At 30.9% G+C, this 27,599-nt stretch overlaps 1 protein-coding gene and 1 pseudogene across 1 annotated transcript; both read right to left on the minus strand.

Moving 5' to 3' along the window:
* Positions 1–4,967: 4,967 nt before the first annotated feature.
* LOC138347998 (uncharacterized) lies at positions 4,968–5,336 on the minus strand. The gene has a single exon (XM_069296604.1). The coding sequence runs from the start codon at positions 5,334–5,336 to the stop codon at positions 4,968–4,970; it is 369 nt and encodes a 122-aa protein (XP_069152705.1).
* A 175-nt stretch (positions 5,337–5,511) lies between these two features.
* On the minus strand, positions 5,512–16,767 carry LOC101243698 (uncharacterized; annotated as a pseudogene).
* Between the last annotated feature and the right edge of the window lie 10,832 nt (positions 16,768–27,599).

Here is a 27,599-nt window from a genome sequence, read left to right on the forward strand (position 1 = left end):
GAAACAGTTAAACCCAAAAAAGTTCAAAGGTTAGTAAAAGTTAATTTTTTAAAACTTTTTTATGTTCTGTTATTTTTATTTTCTGTTATTTTGGTATAAAATAGTTAATATATAATTTTTGTGTATATAAATAATATATGAATTGTGTATGATTCACTGTATGAAATTACAGATTTCTTCATATTACAATATCAATTGATGAAACATGTATTTTTTATGTATGATTCACTGTATGAATTGCGTATGATTCACTGTATGATTCATTGTATATATAAAATCTGTATGAAATGTGTATGAATTGTGTATAAATTTTTTTGTATCAAGTTTTTTCATACTGTTGAATAGTAATATCCATAATTAGTTATACTTTATGTTTTGATTTGTATATTTGGTGTGGAATATATTGTGTATGAAAGAATGTTGTAAGTTTATTTGAAATGTGTATGATTATATTGTATTATGTTTTGTATACTATGTGTATGAATTATGTATTTTTCAATATTATATTGTAAGTTTGTTTGAATTGTGCATGATTCACAGTATTAGTTTTGTATTACATATGTATGAATATGTGTATGATTAATGTATTTAATTTTTACAATTTTTAGGAGAAGAAGACACAAACACATTTGTCTTCATGTATTAACATGAATGTGTTTGCGGATTTGTTGAGCTTTTTAGGTCAAGATAAGTTTCAACAATTCCTAGATGAAACACCTTTTGATTTTTTTTATAATTTGCATCACATTAAAATCCAATGCCAATTGTTGAGACACTTATTTATAATGGGGAATGAAAATGTTAGGGATGACATGTTTGTCATTAGAGTAAATGGTAAAGAGTTACATTTTGGGTTAAAAGAGTTTGTTGCTATAACTGGTTTGAAATGTGGACCTGTTTCTGATTTTGTATCTGATCCACATGTTCCAAACAGACTCATTGCTGAAAATTTTGGAGATTTTAATAAAGTATCCAAGTCAGATTTTTATTACAAGTTTAAATTGCAAAATTTTTGGGAAGAAGATGACCATCTAAAAATTGGGATCTTGTACTTTATTTCTTCATTTCTGACAGCATCAGACCCTTCAAAAACAACAATTCCAAAATTGTATTTTGATTTGGTCGAGTCTGGACAGTATGCCACATTCCCTTGGGCAAATGAGTGTTTTAATTTAATACTCAATCAAAAATTCAAAAAAAATCCATCGTCATTCAAATTCAGCCAGTTCCACATAGCATTACAGATATGTTTTTATGAGTGTTGTCATCCATTTGACAACACAATTGCTTTACGTATTTCAAATTGCACACCGAGAATCCTGAACTGGAAGACACCTAATGATGTCATTTTTTTTGATGATTTGAAGAAAACAATTTTCAGAACACATGGCAATCAAGTACTTTTCTTACAATGATTTTACATTCATTATAAATCATTATACATTATATATTTTTTTAACTGCAGCATAAATTCAGAAATATTGTCTTCTCTGAAGAAGAGTTAAATCTCATGGACGAAACCATTTTAAATCAGTCCAGCAGCCACCATGATTCAGAAAATCACAGATCATCGAAAAATCGTGCTGTTGATAGTGAACATAAAGTTGAAGAATTGAGAGCTGATATTGCAGAGGTACAAGTAAAAAATTCAAATAAACATAATTTTTTTTGAAATTACAATATACATATCAAATACTTATTTTTTTAATTAACAGGTTAAGGCAGAGTTGAAAGAACTCAAAATCACTGTAAGTTCCAACATATTTTTATATAATTAATATAATGACTTTATAAACTATTTATATATAAAAAATTTTATGTTCACCAATAAGGTTCATAAGCAAATGGCTTATGTAAAGAGTTATGTTGATAACTCCACCAAAATGATAATTGATGAGATTCGATTGTCAAGAGGAGAACAAATACCCGAAGAACAACCAGAGGTATATATATGTGTATACTTTATGTATGAATTTTGTTTGAAAAATATATAAATTGATGTTTTCATACTAGAGTGATATATATATTATTATCACTATTTTTCAATATTAAATTAACAAATATAACAACACATCATACATGTATATAGGTGACATATGTATATATTCATCAATTATATATAACTGTTATGGATTAATCATGTATGAAAATTGTATTATGAAATTACACATGTTTTAATAAAAAAATGATGTATTAAATTGATATATATGTATTCTTTATGTATGACTATTGGGAAGGAAAATATATAAATTGATGTTTTCATAATAGTTGTTTATATATATTATTATCATATGTTTTCACTATTTAAATAAACAAATATAACAACACAGCATATATATGAAATGTTATGTATATATTCATCAGATATATGTAAATGTTATGTATTAATCATGTATGAAATTTGTATTAATCATTTATAATTTTTTCAGGAAAACGCCAACCATCATGCTGCACAATCTGATCCAACAGATATGCCTACAGTTTAAATTGGACAACAAGTCCAAAGTTCAAACACAGCTGGTACGATATATTCATTTTTATCACATAAATGAAAATTTAAGAATTTTTTTATTTAACGATTTTTCATGTATATGAAGCTCAAAAGTCAACGGATGATTGTTTAAATGTTGATGCATCTACAACGTCAAAATTAAAACCACCAACATTGGACGATTATCTTGATTTTACCATGACACAAATAATTGCACTTGATCCGATTCTTAATGTCACCACGACTCCAAATGTGCGAACAAGACACAAGAATATGGGTAAATACGATTCTTCTCCATCAGAATGTCGTAAGGAGAAAGCAGTTCAAATAGAGTACCTACATTCTTTCAAATCAAACATCCATTCCAAAATCACAATGGGTTTGATGTTCCAGTTGAACTGATTGAGGAGTTCAATAAATGGATTTTCAAAGATGTGTCAAGTAGGCGTGGCAGGTAATTTGTACGATGAAAAAAATATTTTATTTAATTTCTAAACTCCTAAATTAATATAACACTTTTTTAAATATATACAGGAAAGCAGCATATTCCAAGATTAAAAACACATTTCATCCTTAAATGGACTTTGGCGTTGTCAAAATCGGAGAAAAGGATTTTTTTCACATAATGAGTCAACCGGGCAGACCTTGGGAGGACGAGGTAAGACATTTTTTCAACTAATTATTATGGTTTTGAGTTGCAGTAATATATGTATGAATATTTTTTGTATGAAATATGTGTGAACAGTGAATGAATCAGATAGGTATTTTTTTTTTGTTAAAATAGCATATTAATACAATAATGTATTATCTCCGAAAGAAGGCACAATACTCCCAAACAGTCACTTCTTACAGTACTGTTGATTGTTGGTTTATGGCGTGGGTTGATAACATTGAGAAACAGTGGAGAAAATCAGAATGTGACATGAGATGCATATCACCGGATCTTGATGTTGGACAATGCATTAGAGGATATAAGCTGCTTAATAACATTCCGTGGGATAGGGTTGACGAAATAATCATCTCAGTCAACATCAATGACAAATTCCATTGGTTTCTTGTTGTATTCTGAATCAAAAGTAGATGTCTATATGTATATGATTCGATGATGGGAGGATCTGTTCATTCAAGGAAAGTCAAAGAAGTTGTTGATAAGCTTGCAACCATGATTCCTGTATTTCTGACGAGCACAGGGTTTTATAGCAAAAGGCTTGATTTGTATGCGAATAATCTCCCTGATTATCACAGAAGTCTCACTCTGAACCTCTAAGTATCAAGAATGTTACACATGTTCCTCAACAAGAAGAAAGTTCAAAGTATGTATATTTCTTACATTATTTTTTATTCATTTTAAATTGAAATTGCTATATATTCATTACAATTTTTTTTTCAATTTGTTTACAGCGATTGTGGTTTATACACATCTCTATTCGCCGAATACATGAGCAATGGTATTTTTGATGTATCACATATTGATATTGATTCAAAATATCATCGTCAAAGATATGCTACATTACTTTGGCATTATGGAAAATCAAAGAATGATGAAGGCGCAATCAGTGAAAGTGAAGTTACAGGCACAGTTGCTAGCAAGAAGAGTGGACCTCGAACTCATAAAGAACAAGTTATGGACACCACCAATTATCCTACTCCAAAATTCCGTATCAGGAAGTAGAAATCTTCATGGCACAATGTACATTTTTTTGAATGAATTTTTTTTAACTTATGAACAATTTATGTATTTTCCCAGTTTTTTTATTATGACTACTGATGATTTTATATAAATTATTACTGATTATTACTAAATGTGTCTCATTTTAACATATATGAACACTGTATGAATCATGTAAGAAAATTATATGAATTATGAATGTCATATTAAAATTTGACATATAGTACATAGTAATGTTAAATTATTCCATAAATTTGTTTTGCTTGAATACTATACACTTTCAAATACAAACAGAAACAGATATTAATTATATTACTGGTATAAATAATGTTTGAAAAATGTATGAATTATATCATACAATTATACATTAATAAATGTGTATCACCTTCTTGCATACATTATTCACACCAATAATATACATACAATTTGTTTCTGTTTGTATTTTGAAAAAAATATATTTTTCAAAATACAAACAGAAACAAATTGTATGTATATTACTTGTATGAATAATGTATGAAAACTGTATGAATTATAACATATTATAATTTAATATGTATAACATAAACATACATTATTTTTTTATATGCAAGTATTGAACTTGTATAAATGTATAAATTTTTTATGTAGTCCCCATGCAATAACTGAATAAATGTTATATGATTATATGAATTATTATTGTTAAAATTTGTTAATATATGAACAGTTGTATATACAATGTATGACATTTGTATGAAAAGTAATATTATTTAATAAATAACATTTTATAACAATGTAAACCCTCAAAAACACAGATTTAACAGTACGACATCATTGTTTTTGTACAGGATAATTTGAACAAGTCTTCCTATTGTGTCCAACCTGATGGCATATACTGCATGTGCTTTTTGTCCTCTTGAATTTTACATCTGCGAACCCCTTCCACCATTCAAGTTTGGGTCTTCCTGCTGCTCTTTTTGGACCAGGCGACATCAATTTAGAATCTGAAATATAACTTGGTATATCCCATGTACTCTCGCACGAGATAGGCTCGACAGGAATGGCATAAGCATCTTTGAAATTCTTGAGGCTATAAAAAGCAGAACAGAAATTTGCTTCATGTAACTTCCTGTACTGGACAACAGCAATTGCATGACCACACGATATCTCATAATGTTGAAATCTTCCGCAACCACACATCCCTGTGTTCAAATTTACTATGTATTTCTTTGCTCCTTCAGCTACAACATGCAGATCAACAGTTCAAGGTATTACCCGTGAAAAAAAAAATTATACATGGTACATATTAGTATGAATTAAAAATACAATACAGTGAAACACATACCCTCATATTGCACGACAACGTAATACTTTTCTGTAGATAAATATCATATTTTTTTGTCAGATTAGATGTAGTCTTATCAGCCTCCTTATTATGCTTGTGAATCCACCTTTGAATTGTTACCCTCATAAACTCAAGAAATGAAATCACCGGTAACCTCCGTGCTAATCTGTTAACATTATTCAATGACTCCGATGTTTGAAGTCATGGTCCATGTGCGCTTACAATTCGAGTAAGCTCTTGACCATTTGCTATAACCAATATCAAACAAGTATGGTCGTATTCGCGTATCTATTTGATCTATTCTTCCCATAATTGTCTCAAACTGTTGTTTTGTATAAGCTTTTGCCACTGAAAAGAACAACATCTTCAAATCTTCAGTATTTCTATTGAAATTCTTCAAAACATTGATCGATAAATGCCATATGCATGCATAATGTTCTGATTCAGGATATACATTTGTTGTCCCTTTCCATATGCTTTCAAAACTGTCTGACATAAAACACATATTTTGTCTAACTCCATATGCTTCTCTAAATTGCTCAAAGAACCATGTCCATGAAGCATCATTTTCAGAATCTACTATTGCATACGCCAACAGAAGTATATGACCTGCACATTAATTTGAAAAAAAAAATAACACAAATCAGAAATATCATTCATATATTTTTTCATTATATTATATAATTGAAAAATTATATAGGCTAATATTTTACCTCTCGGATCCAATGTGCTTACAGTTAACATTGCACCACCATATGAACATTTTAATGCAGCACCATCAACAACTACAATTGGCCTACAATATTTCCAGCCCCTAATACATGCTTCTAAAGCAACAAATGCATATAAAAATGTATCATCTTCATTCCTTTTTATTTTCAAAACAGATGCTGGATATGTTTGCTCCAAAATGTAAAAATAACCTGAAAATAACAGTCCAATTCATACATAAAAAATACATATTTTATACATAAAAAATACACATAACTGTTACTGTATAAATTTATCATTATTTTTGAAATTACCAAAAAATAACAGTCCAATTCATATATAAAAAATACATATTTTATACATAAAGAATACACGAAACTGTTACTGCACAACAAAATAACTAATGTTTAAATTTATCATTATATTCGAAATTACCAGGTAATCTTGCATAAGATTCTGTTGGTTCTCCTTGCACCAACTTTACTGCTTTTTCTTTAGCTCTCCGTGCCTGTATGTATGTCAACGAAACACCATGCAATTTCAACATATCATCAGCTACATCTTTTGGAGTATATACCTTAGATGAATCAATATAATTATCCATTATCAAGACAGCTACAACGTCAGTTATCCCTTGACGTCTGGCATACACTCTTTCTCTAACACAACATGTGTGCTAAGCAATATACTTCCGAACTTTGAATAAACTAGATTTATTCAAACTAGATGCCCTCATCATCCAAAAACAACTCTGAGAAATACAATTCAGGTGATAATTGTTATAAAATTTAATAAAATATACATTACAATATATATACATTGTAACAAAATAAAAAAAATAAATTTAAACTTACTTAGATGCATTACAACGTGCAACCCGAAAGCTGAACTTCTCAACAAGTCCAACATGCCTCATAACCTCCTTAAGGGTTTCTTTATTATTATAAATCTGATTATCAGCTACAAATAAATTAGAATGATCACATATTATATCCCTATCTACTTCACTATTATCATTGACAACTCCGTCTAAATCCATTCCAATCAAGCGGATAGAATTGTTGGAGTATAGATCTATGTTATTCTGTGATAATCTAACATCAGAATTTATTCTATCATTAACTATAACTCTATGACATTCGTTATACTGCCCACAATCTTTCAAAGTGATGCATAATGAATATTTTGTAAAAAAATCCAAATTCACCCTCATCTGATCTAGATAAACCTTTACCCCAACATCATTATGAATTTTTATAGATGGACACATTTTGCTAACTATATACTTTATCTCAACAGAATATAGATTTTCTTCTATGTTTAGCTGAGTTACTATAACATTAACTAAACCAGTATAAGGGGTAGAAGTATCGTATAGGATGCCTTCCATATCAAAGTCGACGTATTTCCCTGTCTCACAACATTAAAATTACATTCAGTGCATCACATAATAAAATTATAAATTTATTCAATCATAATTAATACATACTTCATACACAATTTATATACAAGTCACTGTTTAACACACACTTCATACACTTTGTACAAAAATAATACACACTTCATACACAATTTAATACACAATTACTACAGTGTTTATACACTATTGTAATTTAATACACAATTAATACATTCTTTATTACACACTTAATACCATTTTATACAAAATTAATACACAAATCATACACAATTTATATACAAGTCACATATATATGCAATAACAAAATTTTAAATTAATACAAAATTAAATTTTTTTTTATACATACTGCATACTACACAATTAACTACTACATACAACCTAAAATACACTTTCATACTCAATTTATCCAATTTAATTAAAAAAATAATATACAGTTAATTCAAAATTTATATAGAATTCATACATACATATATATATATATATATATATATATATATATATATATATATATATATATATATATATATATATATATATATATATATATATTACAAATCAATAACAGCTACGTACAACTATAAAAATTGACTTTCGTATATATTATTCATACACTATTTATATACATTAAAATACAAAATGTATACATTATTAATACAAAATGTCAGATATTGTTCTACTGTTTCAAAAACAAAAAATTTGCAAATTGACCAAAAACTGTAAACTTTTTAATTTTAACCAGTAATCACATTTAACATCATTCTTCGTTTTAATTACACATGAAAATACATTTAATATTAGGAAATATTTATTAGTGGAAACACTGAATAAATGTATCACAAAAAAGAAATATATCAATTGAACATATGCAATATAACATGGGAAAAAAATATGACACATTAATAAAATATTAGAAAAAACTAACCTGATGAATTCCATTTGCTACCATGTTTAATTAAAATTGACACAATTTTCTCCATCAAATCAAATCTAAACTTTTTCAACCTTCAATTTTAATTGTTTTTCCAAAAAAAAAAAAAGAAGATAAAATATGACAAAATTCGAATATATGAATATAGTTAAATTCCTGGAAAAAAAATTATACACGTTTATGGAAAGAAGATAACAGAATACAATTTTTTAAGGATAAAAAATCAAAACTAATTATCATTAAAAACGGATTGAGATAATTAAGGTGCATATCTATAATTAATATATTTTAAAATCCCTTAAAAGGTGCACATTTTGTTATCAGTTAAAAAAAATTAACTACATTCACGGAAATTATCCAATTTTAATTAATCATTTTTTTTATTTTATTTTTCTTCCTAATTTTACAAAATAAATATTAACAATATTTTAATTTAAATAAATGCTATAAGTTGATATTTTAAATGTTATAGAATGAAAATCAAACTCTTATGCCATAACTTGAGAATATGCCTAATTTACACATTTTTTCCCATATTTTTATGACTAATTTTTTTTTGGAAATGCATTATTAATTAAAAACATAAATTTTGGTGCAGCCTTTTACACTAAATACATTTGATTTCACTCTCTCACGTTGATTATGGCCTTTGTGGCATTAACCAATCCTACATCCACTGACGAACCATTTTAAATGTTGTAATAGTACAAGCTATTAGCGAAATTATTAATTTTGGGCCTAATCCTATATAATTTTAAAACTATAAATATTTCAAAGATCACTTAATTATAAGAAATTATAAAGCCAAATCATTAAATTTGATTTTATATCGACAAAATGCAGAAGTACCCCCTAAGACACAATCGAAAAAACTCTCGATGACGTTTTAATTTAATGGCGTTTAGGAACAAATTATCACGTTATTGTTGCACTACTATTTCCAAAATAAATTATCCTTGTGCTACGTCGATTTGAAGCAAAATTGTGAGTATCTTCTGCTGCTTCCACTAGTGAGACTACATAACCCAGAAGCATAAATACATAATGAAATTTTACCCTTTACCAAGGAGTGTAGGTGCTGCTGATACATGAGGAATCTGCATGTTGGCTTGCAAAAGAAGCACCATTGAATTTTCATTAAGGAAGATCATTGGGATTGCAGTTAGTTGATTTCCCCCTGAATCCTCCATCCATTCTGCTCCTGGATAGCGTTGTTGATATCCAAATGTCTAAAAGTTCAAATAAAAGAATGTAAGAACGTCAACCAAACAATCCATAACATTAATACCAGAAGATGGTTCCTTACATACCCTGCATTCAGACTCTTCTTGTCTCAATCATGAATAAGTTCCTCAGATGCTAATCGCTTTGTTCCAACAGCTTCATTGTGCGAGGGAAGACAGGAGAGATCACACTAGTTCAGTTACATGCACAAATTACTGGACTAAAAAAAACATGTGGAGGTAAAAAGACATTTGTCAAAGAGCAATAACATAAGAAATGAAATCCCACAAAGTGGGGTCTGGGTAAGGAAAAGTGTACGCAAACCTTGCCTCTATCTCGTGGAGGTAGAGAAGTTGCTTACAAGAGACCCTTGGTTCTCGTGAAGCAAATCAAAAACATTATGGAATGGAGAAACAACAATAAAGGAAACACGACAACTAATAGGAAACCAGTGCTGAGCATACAAGTAAGGAATAGCACCATCAGCAAAATAGTGAGATCACCTACCCAAGCATAATAAATAGCAGATGATAACAGATACCAAAGCCAGAAAAATTGTAAGTCCAAGCAACATAACTTACGGCTTCCCTTTAATCTTCCCACTATGTTACAAAGAAAAATAATTATTTTTAAATAAATATTCAGCTCAGAAACATCAACATGTCCAAATGTTCATATCAGTTTTTCCTCCCAACACAAGTAAAATTAATTGGAAGCCCTTCCTCAATATATGTAATGTATGTATAGGTTCCAATGATTTGGCAGGAACTAAAATGAAACTGGGAAAACTAGTCAGCTATAAAGTAGAAATAGATAAAAAGAGCTCTGCAAGGACAGACTGCGACAAGCGAGGGTTGCTCAAGTGTAAGCAACCTCCACCTCCAACCCTGAGGTTGCGAGTTTGAGTAACCATGGGGCACATAGTGGGGAGCTAAGGTGGAGGGGTAACAACAAAAAATTAAAATAAGGACAGTGACTGCATAAACATTCTGATATATATACTTCTTTTGCATAATGTATAAGCTTGTGATCTATACTCATTAATGTAACGGAAAACCAATGAAAGATTTATTAATGCGCAAACCTGTAATAGGGGTACTGGCAAGAGAATACGATGAAGCTGGAGGTGCAGAAGCATTGCATTTTCGCACTACAAGAGAAGATGTGCATCCACATGAAAACACCAGTTAAAAATGCTTTTTGATACATTGGAAGTATTTCATGTTCTATTTGCAGATACCTGAGCTCGAGAAGATTATTTGTGAAAGCCACAACTGCAGAGCCAGTCACCATTACGCCATCCATTTGGAACTGGAAGCAGCTGATTCGTTTGGATTGTATATGGAACTGAAGCAGTTTGCAGCAGTCTATACGGATTAGCAGGCTGGCTTTTGTAATGACCAGCCTCCCCTAGAGACCAGTTAGACCTCAAGGGAAGTTGTTGGAGAGCTCCATGTCCTAAGAACCCAATGTTCAACATTTGTTCCATACTTGTGTCCTGGCAAAATAATTTGGATGAGATGGGAGAGATGCTCCAGGGATTGCAATTGCTGGCATTGCTGCTACCTCCTTTGATCGTCCATACTTTTTGCACTTTTCTCTAGATGCTTAATTGTTGTTAGTGCAACCTAATGGATCCTCCCCACACACACGCAGTACACATTGCATCCAGGAAGAGGAAACAAGCCAATAATACGCACGCCAACCCCTCCATTCAAGATGAAAGCAGACAGGAGAAAACATAAAAAACTCAACCTAGCTGAAATCAGGTTTCTCATAATGTTTAACATAACAAATCAATCTCTCTTAAAATATGAATAATGCATAACAACCTCCACTATATTTTGTAAACAACAACATACCCACTGAAATTTCCCAACTGAGGTCAGGGAAGGTAGAATGTATGCAAACCTTACCACCACAAGTAAATAGACTACTTTCGAAGACCTTGGGCTCAAATGCAACAAATTTTGGTATAAAGAAGGAGACAATGAAGAAAATATAGCAAATAACAAGGAATCAGTGCAATGTTCTACTAGGGTAGAATAGAAAAAAAGACAATGATAAACAATGATGAAAATAAAAAAACAAGAACTACAATAACACAACTAATAGCATCGCATACACCATCCACCCTAAGCAAGACAACACTACAATACCTACTAACCTTCTATCCTAATACGTGCCGTCCATACCCACCTACCTAGGGTTACATCCTTGGTAACCTGAATCTACGTCATATCTTCGGTCTACCACTGCCTGTTCTCGTACCCACTATAACCAACTTCTCACACCTCCTCGCTAGTGAGTCTATGCATGAATTTCCCCTTCACGTGTCCAAACCATCTTCATATCGCTTCCCTCATCTTGTCCACCACAATATCTAGCAAAGAAAATTCAAAATAGTTAAGTACTAGTAGCTTTTGGTTTATAATTTGCTCATGAATATTATTTACATCATCTTTATTTAGTCCATTTGGATTCTATAATTTGCCTAATGACAATATATGCTTATAAAACACCCTATATTCAATCTCATTGTTTGGCTTGTCTCTATAGGTAATTAATTCATGTACAAAAAATCTAAGTATTTTAGAAAAAGGAACAGAAATAACCAGGAAGTGCATAGCTCACCAAAGCCAAATAGCCAATAATGCAATATGTTGCACGAAACAAATGGCAAGCAGCCAATTTATATATTACATTAAAAGCATGAAGTCCTTAGAAATGTTGATTGGATTTTTTGCGCTTCATTAAAAAAGTTAAAAATACACAAAAATTTTCATTTACTTTTTTCCTTATATTTAGTATTTTGGAATCAACTAAAATTATATGTACTAATTACTTACTTATTTGAATTAGATATGAATCCTAATAATTTGGTATTCTTTCAATTGAGATTATATCTTATGTAAATCTTTTATTCATTTGAACTATATGATATTCATATATTCAAGTTATTGTACGCAATAAAACAAAATTAAAGTTGATTTTTAGACTGTTCATGAGACCTCATGGTAATTCAGGTCTCTTTCAATTTGGTTTTCCAAAGCACTCAATTTTTTTGTTAAGTATTATCATCTCGTATTGGCTTTACAAAGGTTTGATGCTAAATTTTGTATTAATAGATTAAGAATGTGTTTTATTCTCATATTTACCGGTAGATATGTCCCTAGTTCAACTCATGTATTGATCTGTTTCTATCATTAGACACAAAATTACCAATTTAAAAAAAAAACACAATTTAAAAATTGATATGTTGTAGTGTGTATATTCAAACTCAAAATATAAATGGATCTAACATGTAGGAGACAAAAAATACTAATAGACAAAATATCTTTAATAAAAATCATTGCAAAGTACGTACCATTATTGAAACAAAACAACAAAATTCTGAAAAATAAAGCACACGTAATAATATGAAATTCAAATTTTCATTTTGATGCATAGACTTCGATAAGAGATATTATTCTATGATATTAGTTAAGCACTAGATCAATTACTTGAATCCTCTGGCGGGGGTTGTGCGGAGGACGAAGCCCCATTTTCTAGTTGCTTCAATAGGACATTTAACAAACCCTTAAAAATATTTAACCATTCTTTGAACTTGGTCTTTTCCTTAGCACTGAACTGGTCCATGGCCTCCACCAACCTCTAACTCTAGCCTCGTTCATTCAATCCATCATTCGTATTATTTTCTTTGCAGCTTTTTCCCTTGCATCAAAGTCATTTAGTCTATCATTAATTGGAATCACAATGTTGCGTGCCTCTGTAGCAGTGAATTATGCAGCTAGATCTATTGTTGTGGGACTTAATAAAATGATCGATGCCTACATTAGCAGTCGGATGAACAAATGAATACGGCTTACCGATTGGAAAAGAAATAAATATTCCAAGATCGACATCAGATTCTCGAACGAGTTCACTTGTTTTCTTATCTAAGCCTAAACAACGTTTTGAAAATAAGGCATATCGAGAAGCTTTTGTGTCATGACTATTTATACACATAATTTGGAAAATTATTCACCAAGATATTAAATTTCAAGTCAAATATTGTAATGGGAAAGTGATCTTTTTTTTCATAATGAAAATTATAATAGAACATTTTTATTGAATTAACACTTATTAAACATTTCATGATGAAAATCATTGATTGATAAATTTCATTTTTATCATATTAATCATTAATTCAATAAAAATGTTCAACTATAATTTTCATTATAAAAAAAAAGATTACATTACATTGCAATATTTGACTTGAAATTTAATTATCATGGTGAATAATTTTCCAATTTATGTGTATAAATAGTCATGATATTTCATTTTTTTGGAAGTCACATTTCTTGAAAACAATTGATCAACATATTCTATCTAGCATGGAGGGTAAGAAAAGATCAGGATGCCAAAAAATTCTAGTTAGAAAATAGAAAAAAAAAGTTGATCGATATGCCTCATTTTCTAACCGTCGTTTAGGGTATATAAGAATTCAAGTGAACTCGTTCGAGAACGTGATGCCGATCTTAAAATATTTATTTCTTCTCAAATCGATAGCCGTATTCATTTGTTCATCCGACTGCTAATGTAGTCATCTATCATTTTATATGTACCACAAGAATAGATCTAGGTGCACAATTCGATGATGTAGAGGCATGCAACAATGTTATTCAAAGGAATGATAGGCTAAATAACTTTTATAAAAGGGAAAAAGCTGCAAAGAAAAAAATACAAATGATGGATCAAATGAATGAGGCTAGAGTTAGAGGTTGGTGGGAGGCCATGGACAAGTTCAATGCTGAGGAAAAGACCAAGTTCAAAGAATGATTGAATATTGTTAAGGGTTTAGTAAATGTCCAATTGAAGCACCTAAAGAATAGAGCTTTGTCCTTCGCAAAACCCCATCAGAGGATGCAAGTAATTGATCTAGTGCTTCACTAATATTATCAAACAATATCTCTTATCGAAGTATATGCATCAAAATAAAAGTTTGAATTTCATATTATTATGTATGCTTTATTTTTTTAAATTTTGTTATTTTGTTTCAATAGTTCATACTTTGCAATGATTCTTACTAAAGATATTTTGTCTATTAGTATTTTTGTCTCCTACATATTAGATCTCTTAAATGTGTTTGAATTATACGCACGACACATATCAATTTTTAGATATGTTTTTTAAAAACTTGTAGCTTTGTATTTTTGAAAGAAACAGATCAGTACATGGGCTAAACTAGGTCCATATTTACAAGTAAATGCAGATCCTATGATCCCTTATTTATAATGAATCTAACAAAACAATAATAGATACAAGATCATTACGCCGAATCTAGTTACACCAAAAACATAGAATCAAGATACAAATTCAGTTTGATCTGTTCCATACTATTTTCTATATTCTCAAAACACTTAGAATATGTATCCTTCTATATTGTCCACCATATGTTGGCTGGTACGATTCTCCACGTACTTCTGCTTCTTACTAGAATCCCACCTTCCAATTTCGAAGTATGTAACTTTTCCTGGCATAGTCTAGGAGAAACTTTTAAGGTTTATGAATAGGTTCCAATGCTGACATGTGATCTGGCTGTGAAGCAAGAAGTGTCGAATAATTTCTGCTTATTCTCCAAAAAATGCATTTCACACATAAAATTATCACCTTTTTCATCAAATTGTCTTGTGTAGAACAACTTCCTTAGATGTGAGCCAAATAAAACATGATACCTTATAGGGTATATTCGCTTTCCATATAGATTTCCAGGGCCAATTGACATTATTTTGATTGTGTCTATTCAACCATTTGTATGCTTTGCCTACCCTAAAGGTTCCTTTGCCTCTGCACTACCACCAAAGCTCATCTTCTCCTTCTTGTGTTCGTTTAAATTGGCCTATAATTTTAAGGAATTCTGCAACTTCCCAGTCATTTGCTTGTCTTCAGAAACAGATGAATGGTTACACAATTAGTCCTTATGAATTAATTGTTCAATATTTTTTACTTGGCGTAGCTTGTTACATGGGTCATGAGAGGGAACTTAACTTCTGTCTTCTCAGCAAAAGCACTTTCTGAAACTTATTTCCAAAATGAATAGATTTTAAACCTTGACCAAAATGACTATAGATGTTTATCAACTAAATACCCTTGCCAACTCATTAAGTAAAGTAACTTTTACATCCTTTCATCCAAGTGCCCCAATTTTCTCTTAATTTTCTCTATTTCAAAAGTATCATATGTTGATATCATAAATGTATTGTTAGAGAATCAAATTATTTTATTTGGTCAAAATTATCAACTAAATCTCTCTTGAGGTTTTTTGTAAGACTTTTTGAAAAAAATGAAAAAAAGAGAGAATGCAATAGCCAGAATCTAAATCAGCACACTGTGATTGTGAGTTGCGAAGAAGCGCAATGAATAACTTTGGACCAATACAGCAAGCTCAGCTTATGTGTTTAAGAGTGCGCATTTAATTATTTGAACATTAATTATGTATATACACATGTTAATAGGTGCATGTGCACCCACTCTTTCACACGTGAGTCCAACTCGGATATGAACTAATGGTCTACACTTCTAACTACTTGGTGGTTAGCTTATTACATGAGCCATTAGAAGGAACTTCACTACCATTTCTCACCAAAAGTACATCCTTGAAGTAACACTTCACAAAATTAACCGATTTTAATAGCTTGACCAAACTGGCTACCGAAGCTTATCAACTAAAATCCAACTCCTACATCACCTCTATTAGCTTCTATCAGTAAGTTCACATACATAAAACTAATACTATTTCATTACTTGTCACAATCAATCAAAGAATTTAATAAACAAATAAAAATTTAGAAAGATACATACCAGTGCAGATCCAATCACATATTCAAGAAAACCACTTTGAATCATGAGGAGGTTTGTTGTAAACAAGGAGACGAGGCTTCTTACACCTATTGCATAAACATCTGACTGCATAATTTTTATTACCACAACTACTACACTCCCAATGTCCTTCTCGTCACATTCCTCTCCCTCTTTATGTTGTCTTCTTCGTCTCTGTGACGAGAGAGAGGTAGAATCTCACCGGCGAGTTTCAGCTCTTTCAGTACCGCAAAGAGGGATTTAGTGCCCTATTTTGCTTTTGCTACTGACCGGCTGGGGGAATATCACGTGACTCAAGCCTTTGGCGAAAAATACACTCCTACCTCTATAACATGAGAAAATACTTACATTAGTTAGCTGAATAATAAGTACAAAATATTGATCTATACATATTTTAGGAAAAAAAGTTTGAAATATATTTCAACATTAATCAACATTAGAAGTAGTACATTGTGCTTGGTCTATGTTTCAAATGTCCTAAGTAAATAATCCTTAGTTTTAAGCTTCTAAAAGGATTAAGGAGTTTAGGTATGACAATATATTGCACGGAGCGGAATAATTTACCGCTATGCAGAATGGACGGGAGTGAATCAATCTCTAAGTGGGTGCGTAAATTTATACAAATACAAGTCTCCTTTCATATTTTTTAATGTAGTAACACGATCTGCAATTAAGGAACTCTAGAAGATAACTAGCTTTGCAATAGTGAACATTTAAATATGAATCTACATAAGATGTCTCATGGAGAAGTAATATATTCAATCATAAAATAATAAATGAAGTTATATAATACATGATCTATAAAATAAAGAAAATTGAAAGACTGAACTCCCATGGAAGACTAACTTTAGCATACATAAACATCAAACTGAAAGAAATTTTTAAAAAACAGTTTACTGAATCTCAAAACTATATCATGGTCCAACACGCGTTGACAATTTTTTCAATGATAGTGTCACGTAGGTCGAAAAGGGGTAAAAAATTTATTTCTAAAATAAGTTCAAAGGAAAATAGGGCATTACTATAGTATAAGTGTGTGTCTGATATGTTTGGACATAGATTGGGGATACTTATGCATTTTCCCAATATACTTAGTATGCAATATAAGTTTAAATAAAATATCTGAAAACTGAATGACTCTCCAAAACTGTCTATTTTAAAAAGGATGTCGTCACAAGACCCACGATGCCTCAAAACTACTAAATTAAAAGTAATTGTGAAGTCCTCTAGAGATTGAAATACAAGGAGGCTCACCAAAGCTAACTGGAGTGTAGAGTGATCTCAACAAAGTGCCAGTTGATAATCAAGAAAACCCATATCTGCATCATCAAAGGATGCAAGTCGAATGAAATTAGTACATTGAATATATGAGTGTGTAATATAGCTGAATAATAAAAAAAATGAATTAAAGGACTGTAATAGATGACAATGTAGTCAAGATGAATGTAAAGAACTAAAAGACTTAAATCATTTAAAGCATTAGAAAATACTTTCTCATCTTTGAACTCAAAATAATAAGTGATATATAAAAATACAATTTAACTCTAATGGGATATTCTTTAACCGACAATCATCCCTATGAGCTATGTGATTATACAATGTGTCATCCACATTGTCGAAATTGCCCTATACCTTGTCGGGATATAGAACTCCAAAACTAAATGGATCCACTAAGCTATGCTATTTGAGTTCGGAACCAAAAGGGCAACAATTTTTTTTCAAAATTTCCCAAAGGGCAACTAAATATATTTTTATATCAAAAGGCGACATTTACTTTCCATAGCGGTGTTAATTATAGGGCTTTAAAAGTAAGGCTCAAAAATTCATGAGCCTTGTAAGACTCATGTCTTTTTGAGCCTTATAAGGCGCAAATCCAAGTTCATTTAAACAAAATTCATTTGTTTTTATTTTTTTCCTTACCTACTAAGACTATTCTATAAGTTGAAGCATATTAATATGGGAAAATTTATTATAAATATTTAATAAGTTTGTAAAATATATAGAACTCTAAATATCTTAAATTAAAAAAAATAAAATTCTAAACTCAAAAGCTTCAAATTTTACTTTTATATAATATAATTTTTAGACTAATAATATTCAATTGGTTATTTTTTAATTAGCAGATGTGGCTTCACCATCCAAGATAAGTATTATCGGAATTTATTACCAAATTTAGACAAATCAAAGATTAGGAATTAAATATAAATAAATAAATATAGAAATAACAACTTTTACTAAACATTTTTTTTAAATGACGTGGATTTTGTGCCTTATAAGACTCAAAAAGACATGAGTCTTACAAGACTAATGAATTTTTGAAGTTTGTAAGGCTCATGAATTTTGTATCCTTACTTTTATAACCCTATACTAGTTTCCGAAAACGTGCGTTGCACGTTTATCCTAAAATCCTTCATATAAAGTTTGTACTGCAAAAAATAAATTTAGACTCTATATATATATATATATGGTAATTTTTTTTTAATCTTTCTTTAATTTTTTTGTTAGTGAGTTGGATTCACTTGGACAGAAATCACATCAACTTTTTGTCTTGTAGGATATTCCATTGATTTTCATGAATGCAGTGAGTAAGTTAGAAGTCTTTCTTCTTGTCCTTGTGTAAAAGACTTTTTTTTTATTCGAGAATCCAATTAAGTGTTCCGTCTCAACTTCTATATAATGATTTTTGTATAAAAATCAAACAAAAAATTTATTAAGACCACATCAACTTACATAGAAGCAATTAATTGCATGTAAGGAAAAATGATATATTACCTGGAAATCGATACCACTTGAAACAGTTCAATGTGTGTTGCTTCACTTACTACATCATCACTATGAAATATTAACGTCATTTCTTAACTGTATCTTCATAAAAAAAGTCAAATTAACAAAATTCTTTAGTAGTTGAAATATTCAACAAATAGATGAGTTAAAATAAAGATAAATAAAACATTGAGCATAAAAAACTCATATAAAAAAATAATAGAGATAACATGATTACATGAGAAAGTAGAATACATAATATAGGAAAATGGAGAATTGCTAATAGAAGATAAAAACGTTACAAATTAAGTGATTCAAGAAGTGACCTTTTAATATCTTTAACCTAACACCTTAATATGAGTTTTTTTTTGGCTTAAGTCATCAGCGGCCCCTTAAAGTTGTCCGCATAATTCACTTAGACACTTCAATTAATACTAGTACCAATTGAACACTTTTACCTATATAATAATCATTTCTATTAGACATTTTTTGATAATCAACAAAAAATATAAAGAGTGTGATACACTTGCAAATGACATGACAAAATGACTAATTAAAAAATAACATTTGACATTGGGCCCAAAAATTAAAAAAAAAAACACATTTAATATTTAATTTTGTAAAAAAGAAAAAGAAAAATGAAAATGTCAACCTATTCTACCCTACCCCACTCTAACCCCCTTTCATCTTCATCTTCTTCCCCAAAACACATTCTTTCTCAAATTACAAAATCTTATTCTTTTGAAATAACTTCAAGATTAATTTTTTTTTCATACTAAGAGTGAAGAAGAAAGAAACTTTTGTTGGCGGTTATTCAACTCTACATCGATGACAAAATGAAATTGATAGCTCCAAAATTATTTCTTTCAAATTTTTTATATCATTTTTGTTAAATTTAATGACCACATATGAATTTGAGTAAAAATCTTTGTTCAAAAATTGTGATAAATAAATATCGGCTAACTATTTTATACGTAGAAATCATTTATCTTTTTTCATCTCCTTCATACTCGTTTCTTGTTTTTATGAGATTTCAAATAAATCATACGAACATTTTCTTTCAAATCTGAATCTTTATAGTTGATTTTCATTTATCTTCTATAATAAAAGAAAAAAAAATAGTGTTAGAGCTAAAATGAAGAAAGTTTTGTAAACTAAATTATGAAGAAGATGATAGATAAAGTCTTTTCATGTGCTTCAGGGAAGTGCAATACACATTTTTTTGCCATATCAACATTTTGTGTCTAACAGGTACATGTTTTGAACAATTTAGGTGTTCAATAGGTACAAATCTCAATTGAGGTGTCTAAGTGAATTATGCGGACAACTTTGAAGGGCGGTATATGACTTAAACCTTTTTTTTTTTTAAAATGACAATGGTTTAAAGAGCATAATAAAAGTAGGTAACTTAAAAGGCTAAATTATTATTGCTATATTTTTGAAATTATTTATTCCAATGCATGTATATTTTTTTATCTAGTAAAATTTTATCTAGAAATCAATTATGAATGAAGGACAATAAATTTCCACTTTAAGAATTGAATTAGGTCTTTATTATGTTATTACTTTCAGTAAGTATTATTTAATAATATCTATCATATGAACTAATATCTAAAACATAATTAACTATTATAGGGGTAAAATGGTAATTCAACTTTGGGTTTTGGAGCTTCACACTTATAATAATATATGATAATTAACACTGTTAGGAAAAGTAACAAAATTTTACCCTTTTGGTATCAAAATATATTGAGTTGCCTTTTTGGAAATTTTGAAAAAACTTGTTGCACCGTTGAATCTGCACTCCTTAAAAAGTAACAAGGAATCATCTAAAAGTATGATCATTTTGTCACGGCCCAGATCACCGTGATTGACTCCCATACTAACCATCCGGTGGGAGAATCATTACTACAACCTAATTAAGCAACTTAAAAAAAAATTTAAACATTTGAAGATATGGAAGCATGTTTAAATGATAGTATAACATGGAGTTTCCATAAACTCCGAAAGCTTAAATGAATAACTAAACATAACTATTGAGGAACTTCAACCCCTAGCATGAATGTCAATGTTCCAGAGTTCTAGTAACAACAAGTCTGAGAAAGAGGGTGTAACCCTGAAACTAAGACGAATAAGTTTAACTATAGAGTCTGAGTCCAAAAGTAATGGAATAAACAATAGAGGATCCATGAAAGTCTCAAAGAACTGGATCACCCTTGAATCCGGTCTCAATCTGTGATCTCCTAACCCCCGGTTCAATATATGTGTCAAAACGTGACACTGATCTAATGCATGTGTCGAAACATGACACCCGATTCAATCAATACAACCACAATCACAAACACACTATAATGCACAATACATATAGTCACTTGGTCAAGTAGTAGGTTCATTACATGTAGTTGTTCACACATCATCATTTCATTATTTTCAATTCACATTTTACGATTCATATACATGTATGCATACAATAAAGAAATCAATCAGCATATATCACACAAATAGGAAATAAAACCATCACTTACCTCGATATTAAGCTTGAATGCTCTTAAGACACTTAAGTCTTTTCTTTCCGCTTGTTATTGGTATAATAGTTAAACAATGCATCTATAAATAAACAAGGTCTAACTTACTCGTATTATAGCTAAAAATTATCATCCCAAGGCCCAACCCAGATCCTAATGTACAATTAGAACTTTTTCCACCTCCGCTTCAGACAAAAACCCTCCTCCAATGATAATTACCCAAGATTCTAAGTTCTAAATATCAAAACACGGATTATGGGAACAAGTATCTTACCTTAAGAGCTACAAATCGTGGAAAATTTTCAAGAATTTTCCTCGGTCGTCTCCTTACTCTCAAGAATGAAGTTTTGTAGACAATAACTATTGAATTTTTCCCGGCTTAAGTTTGCGATTGTCCCGCCACAACGGTATTCAACCCACCACAGTGGCCCCTCTCCCGCGGCTAGCACGGAGGCAACATTAGAATTTGGGTTTCAAGCACTCATTTCACAACACACCTTCCACCCTTGATATTCAGAAACTATCAAGATCTGCTTCAGAAGTTCTACTCGCCCAAATTCAATTCTGTAAAGATGTACATGCTACTTAACGTCTTAGATATTCACTCATAGGATAAAATTGATAATTAGATCCCTCATTCATTACCAGATTTCTCTAAACCTCCCATGACTCAGATTTTTTCCAAGTTTGGCTTAGACTAGAATTTCCAAATTACTACAAAAAAAGTTTTCTGCCCAAAATTCCTCCCCCATCGTCTCTCGTGGTTACACCTGTACCTGTGTTGGCATACATGGTTTATGGGGGGTGAGTTTCCTGAACTCTCCCCTGTATCGGTGCTCAAATTATCCTCTTAAAAGAAAAATCTGCTCTTGAAATATCTTTCAAACTAATAACTCATTTAGAAATTTCAGTTTCTCTTTTATCAATGTTAAATTGATACCTCTGGGAATATATTGTCCCCTCATACTCTTACTCAAAATATGCTTGAAAACTCTTTCACAAAACATATCAAAATCATATTATAATACGACCATTGATGACTTGGGAAGTCATACTGCATAAACATTGATAGAATCTTGATACCGTACAGTCCATACATTCATAGCATAATCGGTTATCATACTAATCATGTTTTAGAAAACTCTTTTCTCAAAACTCATTTTTACTTCCTTAAAAATCTCAATCAAAACTGAATTGTTGGCTTTAAAAAGCTTCTCAAAATTTATAACTCAAAATAGGGTTCATGCTAAAATATAGACATGAACAAATTAACTCAATGATCTTAATAACAATATAGAAACTCAATAATTAGTGATATAATTTTTAAAAGAACAATGAACTCAAGAACTCAAATCAACGTATCTAAAAAAAATACTCAAATCTAGGAGAAGAATTCTAGATTTCTCCTTTACTGTTTCAAAGAAGATGTAAGGTGTGAGGACGAACTAGTCCAAAACTATAATAGTCTTACAGACCTAAAAGAACAAGGTTCTTGAAGAATCTTGAAGAAGAACTTGATTAGAAGCCTTGAAACCATAACACGAAGGAGAAAAATCAAGAAAAACTTTCTTCAAATTTCTTGAATTAGTTTCTTGAAACTCTATGACCAAGATTTATGATTTTCATAATTTATGAAGTAATTTGAGTTGGAAAGAATTATTCTTGGAGAAGGACTTAACTTGAAGAAGAATCTTGAAAAAGATCTGAATTTAATTTTTTCCTAAGGGTTTTACCCTAGGGTTTGAGAGATAAAAGAATGATGGGTTAAAATATGATCATCTGATTGGTTTTGGATATTTAATTAGTCAAGAAATTTGTTTAGGATTTTCTTGAGGTTAAAATACAAAAAAAAAACCTTTTTAATGTTCTTCCGTCGGCTAATTTGTCATTGCACTGTATCAGATACTAAAAGGGTCATAAATTTTTACTCAGAAATGAGATTGACGCAAAATTAGTGGTGTAGGAAAGAAGATTCAAATACATTTAATTTTATAGGTTATGGTTACGTAACTCCTTATATTCTAAAAGATATGGTCATTTGAAGTTGACCCAAGTAAAACCTTGCATCAAAATATTAAAGAACTTAGGAATGAATTGAATAGACTCTCTTCTAAAACCCTAAGGGGTTGTTTGGTTTAAAGATTAATATAGCAGGGATTAGTAATATATGGATTAGCAATGCAGGATTATGAATTAGTAATGTAATGCTTATTTTTATAAGATGTTTGGTTCATTGTTTCCCACCTCAAATTGTATTTTGATTAAAAATCTATTAAAAAAACTTCTTTCCAACTATACCCTTGAATTATTTTTTAAGTGGGTCAAGGTAGATAATTGGACAATATATATTTTTCAGTGTCCTTCTAACTAGCTATGAGAACAACAATTGTATTGTCATGTTTGCTATTTTTTCACTTGAATTATTTGCGGATAAATGATTGTCATCTTAATAAATTTATCACTCACGAATGTCATTTTTCAATTTAAAAAAGATAAGCCATCAATTTTTAAAATAGAAAAGACGGCCAACAATCATAAAATTTAATAAACCATCTACATTCACGCATAAAAATTGCAAGTTGCAATTTTAATATGTATGTACTTATTTTAATTGTTCAAAATACAAATAATTAGAAAACCTTACACACACACACAAACACACACAGACACACACACACACACACACACGCTTGCACGCATGCACGCACTCACGCACGCACTCACACATGCACGCACACACGCACGCGTACGTTCACGCCCACGCGTACGCCCATGCACACACGCACGCCCACGCTCGCACACGCGCACGCCCATGCCCACGACCACGCCCACACCCATGCCCACACACACACACGCCTACGCCGGCACGTCCAAGCCCACATGCCCACGCCTACACGCTCACACGCACAATACACCCCCCCACCTCCCCCCCCCACACACACACATATATATATATATATATATATATATATATATATGAACAACTCACATTTCAAATTTGTACTAATTTGTTGGACTTATTTAGTAACAAAAAACTCTCTAAATAATTTGTAAGCTAATTTATTTAAATAAGTTTACTAGCATAACTATAATTAATAAAATCCAGAAAATAAATAAAATAATGGGAAAATACATAACACCCCCCTCCCCCTCAAACTTGGAAGCAAAACTATTTTAATACTTAAACTATACAGGTGTTTAAATACCCCCTTAACATCTTTCAGGTGAATTTGATTACACCCGAATAGATGACGTGGCAAGTAAAAAAAGATCACTGCGTGTAGAAAGACTAACTAGGCCATATTTTTTAAGCCAATGGTATTTCTTTCCATTGTCTTTCTTACACCCCCCCCAAATTCTTAGTACCACCAACCCCGTTCATCTTCCTTACATCCCTTTACCACTCCTAGCCTTAACCCCACTTGCACCACTTATTTCTTCTTCTTGAACCCTCCCCCAACCTCTTTTTCCTTTTCTGATACTCTCATTCCGACCCTATATCTCCTCCATGACCCCCATCGTGATCGTTTTTCTTTCTCTTCGAACTCGCCGCCTCAATCACCATTTTCCTCGTCTTTTTTTTCTTCTTCGAAGAACTTTCCAGCTTCTTACTCTTTCTTTGAAACACCTCCATCCCACCCCCATTTTCTTTGAATCAATAAAAGGGTGTGGTGAACACAGAAAAAATAGAAAAGTCAATAATTTATTTTTGCTTCTAAATTATTATTTATGGCAGAGTTTTAATGTGATCAACTTAAAGCTTTTGTTAACGAAAAATCTACAATTTCTTCATCTCAAATTAAATTTTCATTCATTATTTATTGTTTTGATAATGTCTTCAAAATTGAATTCTGTCACGGTCCTAGACTACACCCTGGACGTGGTCGGCACTCGGAAACCATTGTTGGTCCCCAAGCGAACCCTCATCCTGGTTGACTACAAGCGGAAGACTAACATAAGCATTCAAATCTTAAAAAGTGAATAAAATTCACAAACTCAACTTTAGAAGCTTTAACTCAGATGAACAAATTTGAACAAAATAATATATTCAACTACCCATAAAATACGCAACATTAGTCTTTAAAATATTTAATAAAATAAATACAAAATACAGACTCCTCAACTAACCTGACTATCTTTGAAGCCTCTAACTAATAAAGATGGAAGTCAGGAGAAGACCCACGACCTCCTAACTACACCGAAAAGTAAATCAATTCCTTAGAAAATAAGGAGGCTCACCATGGATAACTAGAACTCTGTAATGTATCAATGAAGCTCTTGTTGATGATCTTACCAATGTCCGCATCATCAAAAGATGCAGGCCAAATGGCTCAGTACGTGGAATATACGAGCATGGAAGGGGAATTCTAAAGCATAACATAAGCTTGATAATTGAATAAAAGATGGAAACATACTTAACTCTTCTCAAACATGAAAATCAAGGAATATCATGCTCTCTCTCAAGGTCTACTTGTGCAATGCATGAATGAAGTCCCATACCCCCCATACTAAGCCTTGAGGAACCATGTAATTAATACTGTGGGAGTTTCTCTAATCGACGACCACTACTATTAGCCTAAGTGGTTATACATCATCTTTGCCATGCTGCCAGAACTGTCGTCTACTTTGTTGTCGCATAGGACATCATCTACCTAGTGGTCCACTAGCTAAACTTACATGATCATTTAAAAAGTATGAAACATTAATACCCATGATGGCTACATGGCTTACATTGGGACTTGAGTTATCTGAACCCTCATTCCCACATTGATGCTCAATACTACTCCCAAAACATACTTTAGCTCATACTTTTAATAAAAAACATTCTTTCTTTGGGTTGAGATAATTTACAAAACCCTTCAGCTTTAAAGATCCTCTTGGAAATCAATGTTCCCTTCCTTAGTTCAAAACACTTTTGAAACTTCTTAGTTTCATTTTTACTTAAATGTAAAACATTTGTCAACCTTCAAGGAAATACTTAGTCCCCTTTATTACTTTTAGAGAAACGAACTCAACTCTTGCTCTTTACTTAACTTGAAACTTTAACTCTTAGGAAACACTTAGTTCCCTTATAGCTTCTGAGAATTTAACTAAACTCTTTTCACTTTGCTCAACTTGTAACTTGAGCCTTAAAATAAAGGTAAAATGATTGTATAAGACTCTTTGAAAACATTAAGAACTCACTTTGACTTTCTTCTTAACTTTTCAACTTGTCTCTTAACTTCTTTGACTTTGATCTTAGCTTCCCTCGAATTGGATTATAGATTCAGGGATCATGGTCTCAGGTTTATGGATGATTTCATGCAACTTTGAGGGTTCATGTGGAATTATGAGCATGAACTACTAAACTCAAGATCTAAAAGGTACTTCTTAACTCAAGATAGGAATAAGGAACTCAATACTCAAGACTTATAACTTGGAGATACTACTCATCTCAATGATAAATTCATTGAATTCATGCGGAAGTTATGGGAATGAATAACTCAACTCGAAAATATAAGTAACTAGATCGATTTACTTCCTCAAAACTTTACTTCAAATCAATAATGGATCTCAAAGAATTCACAATTTAACTTAAAGACTTTCTTCAACTCTACTCTTAACTCTCTATTGAATGTGAATTATGAATTAAAGAGTTTTGATTCATGACATGGAGGATGTAGGTGATACTTTTGACTCATGAATA

This window comes from Solanum lycopersicum, chromosome 4 (genome assembly GCF_036512215.1).
Source record: "Solanum lycopersicum chromosome 4, SLM_r2.1".
NCBI classification, from domain to species: domain Eukaryota; kingdom Viridiplantae; phylum Streptophyta; class Magnoliopsida; order Solanales; family Solanaceae; genus Solanum; species Solanum lycopersicum.

What these genes read in the sequence shown, in the direction of transcription:
- LOC138347998 (XM_069296604.1), bottom strand. Translation starts at nt 5,336, where the DNA reads ATGTGTGGTTGCGGAAGATTTCAACATTATGAGATATCGTGTGGTCAT.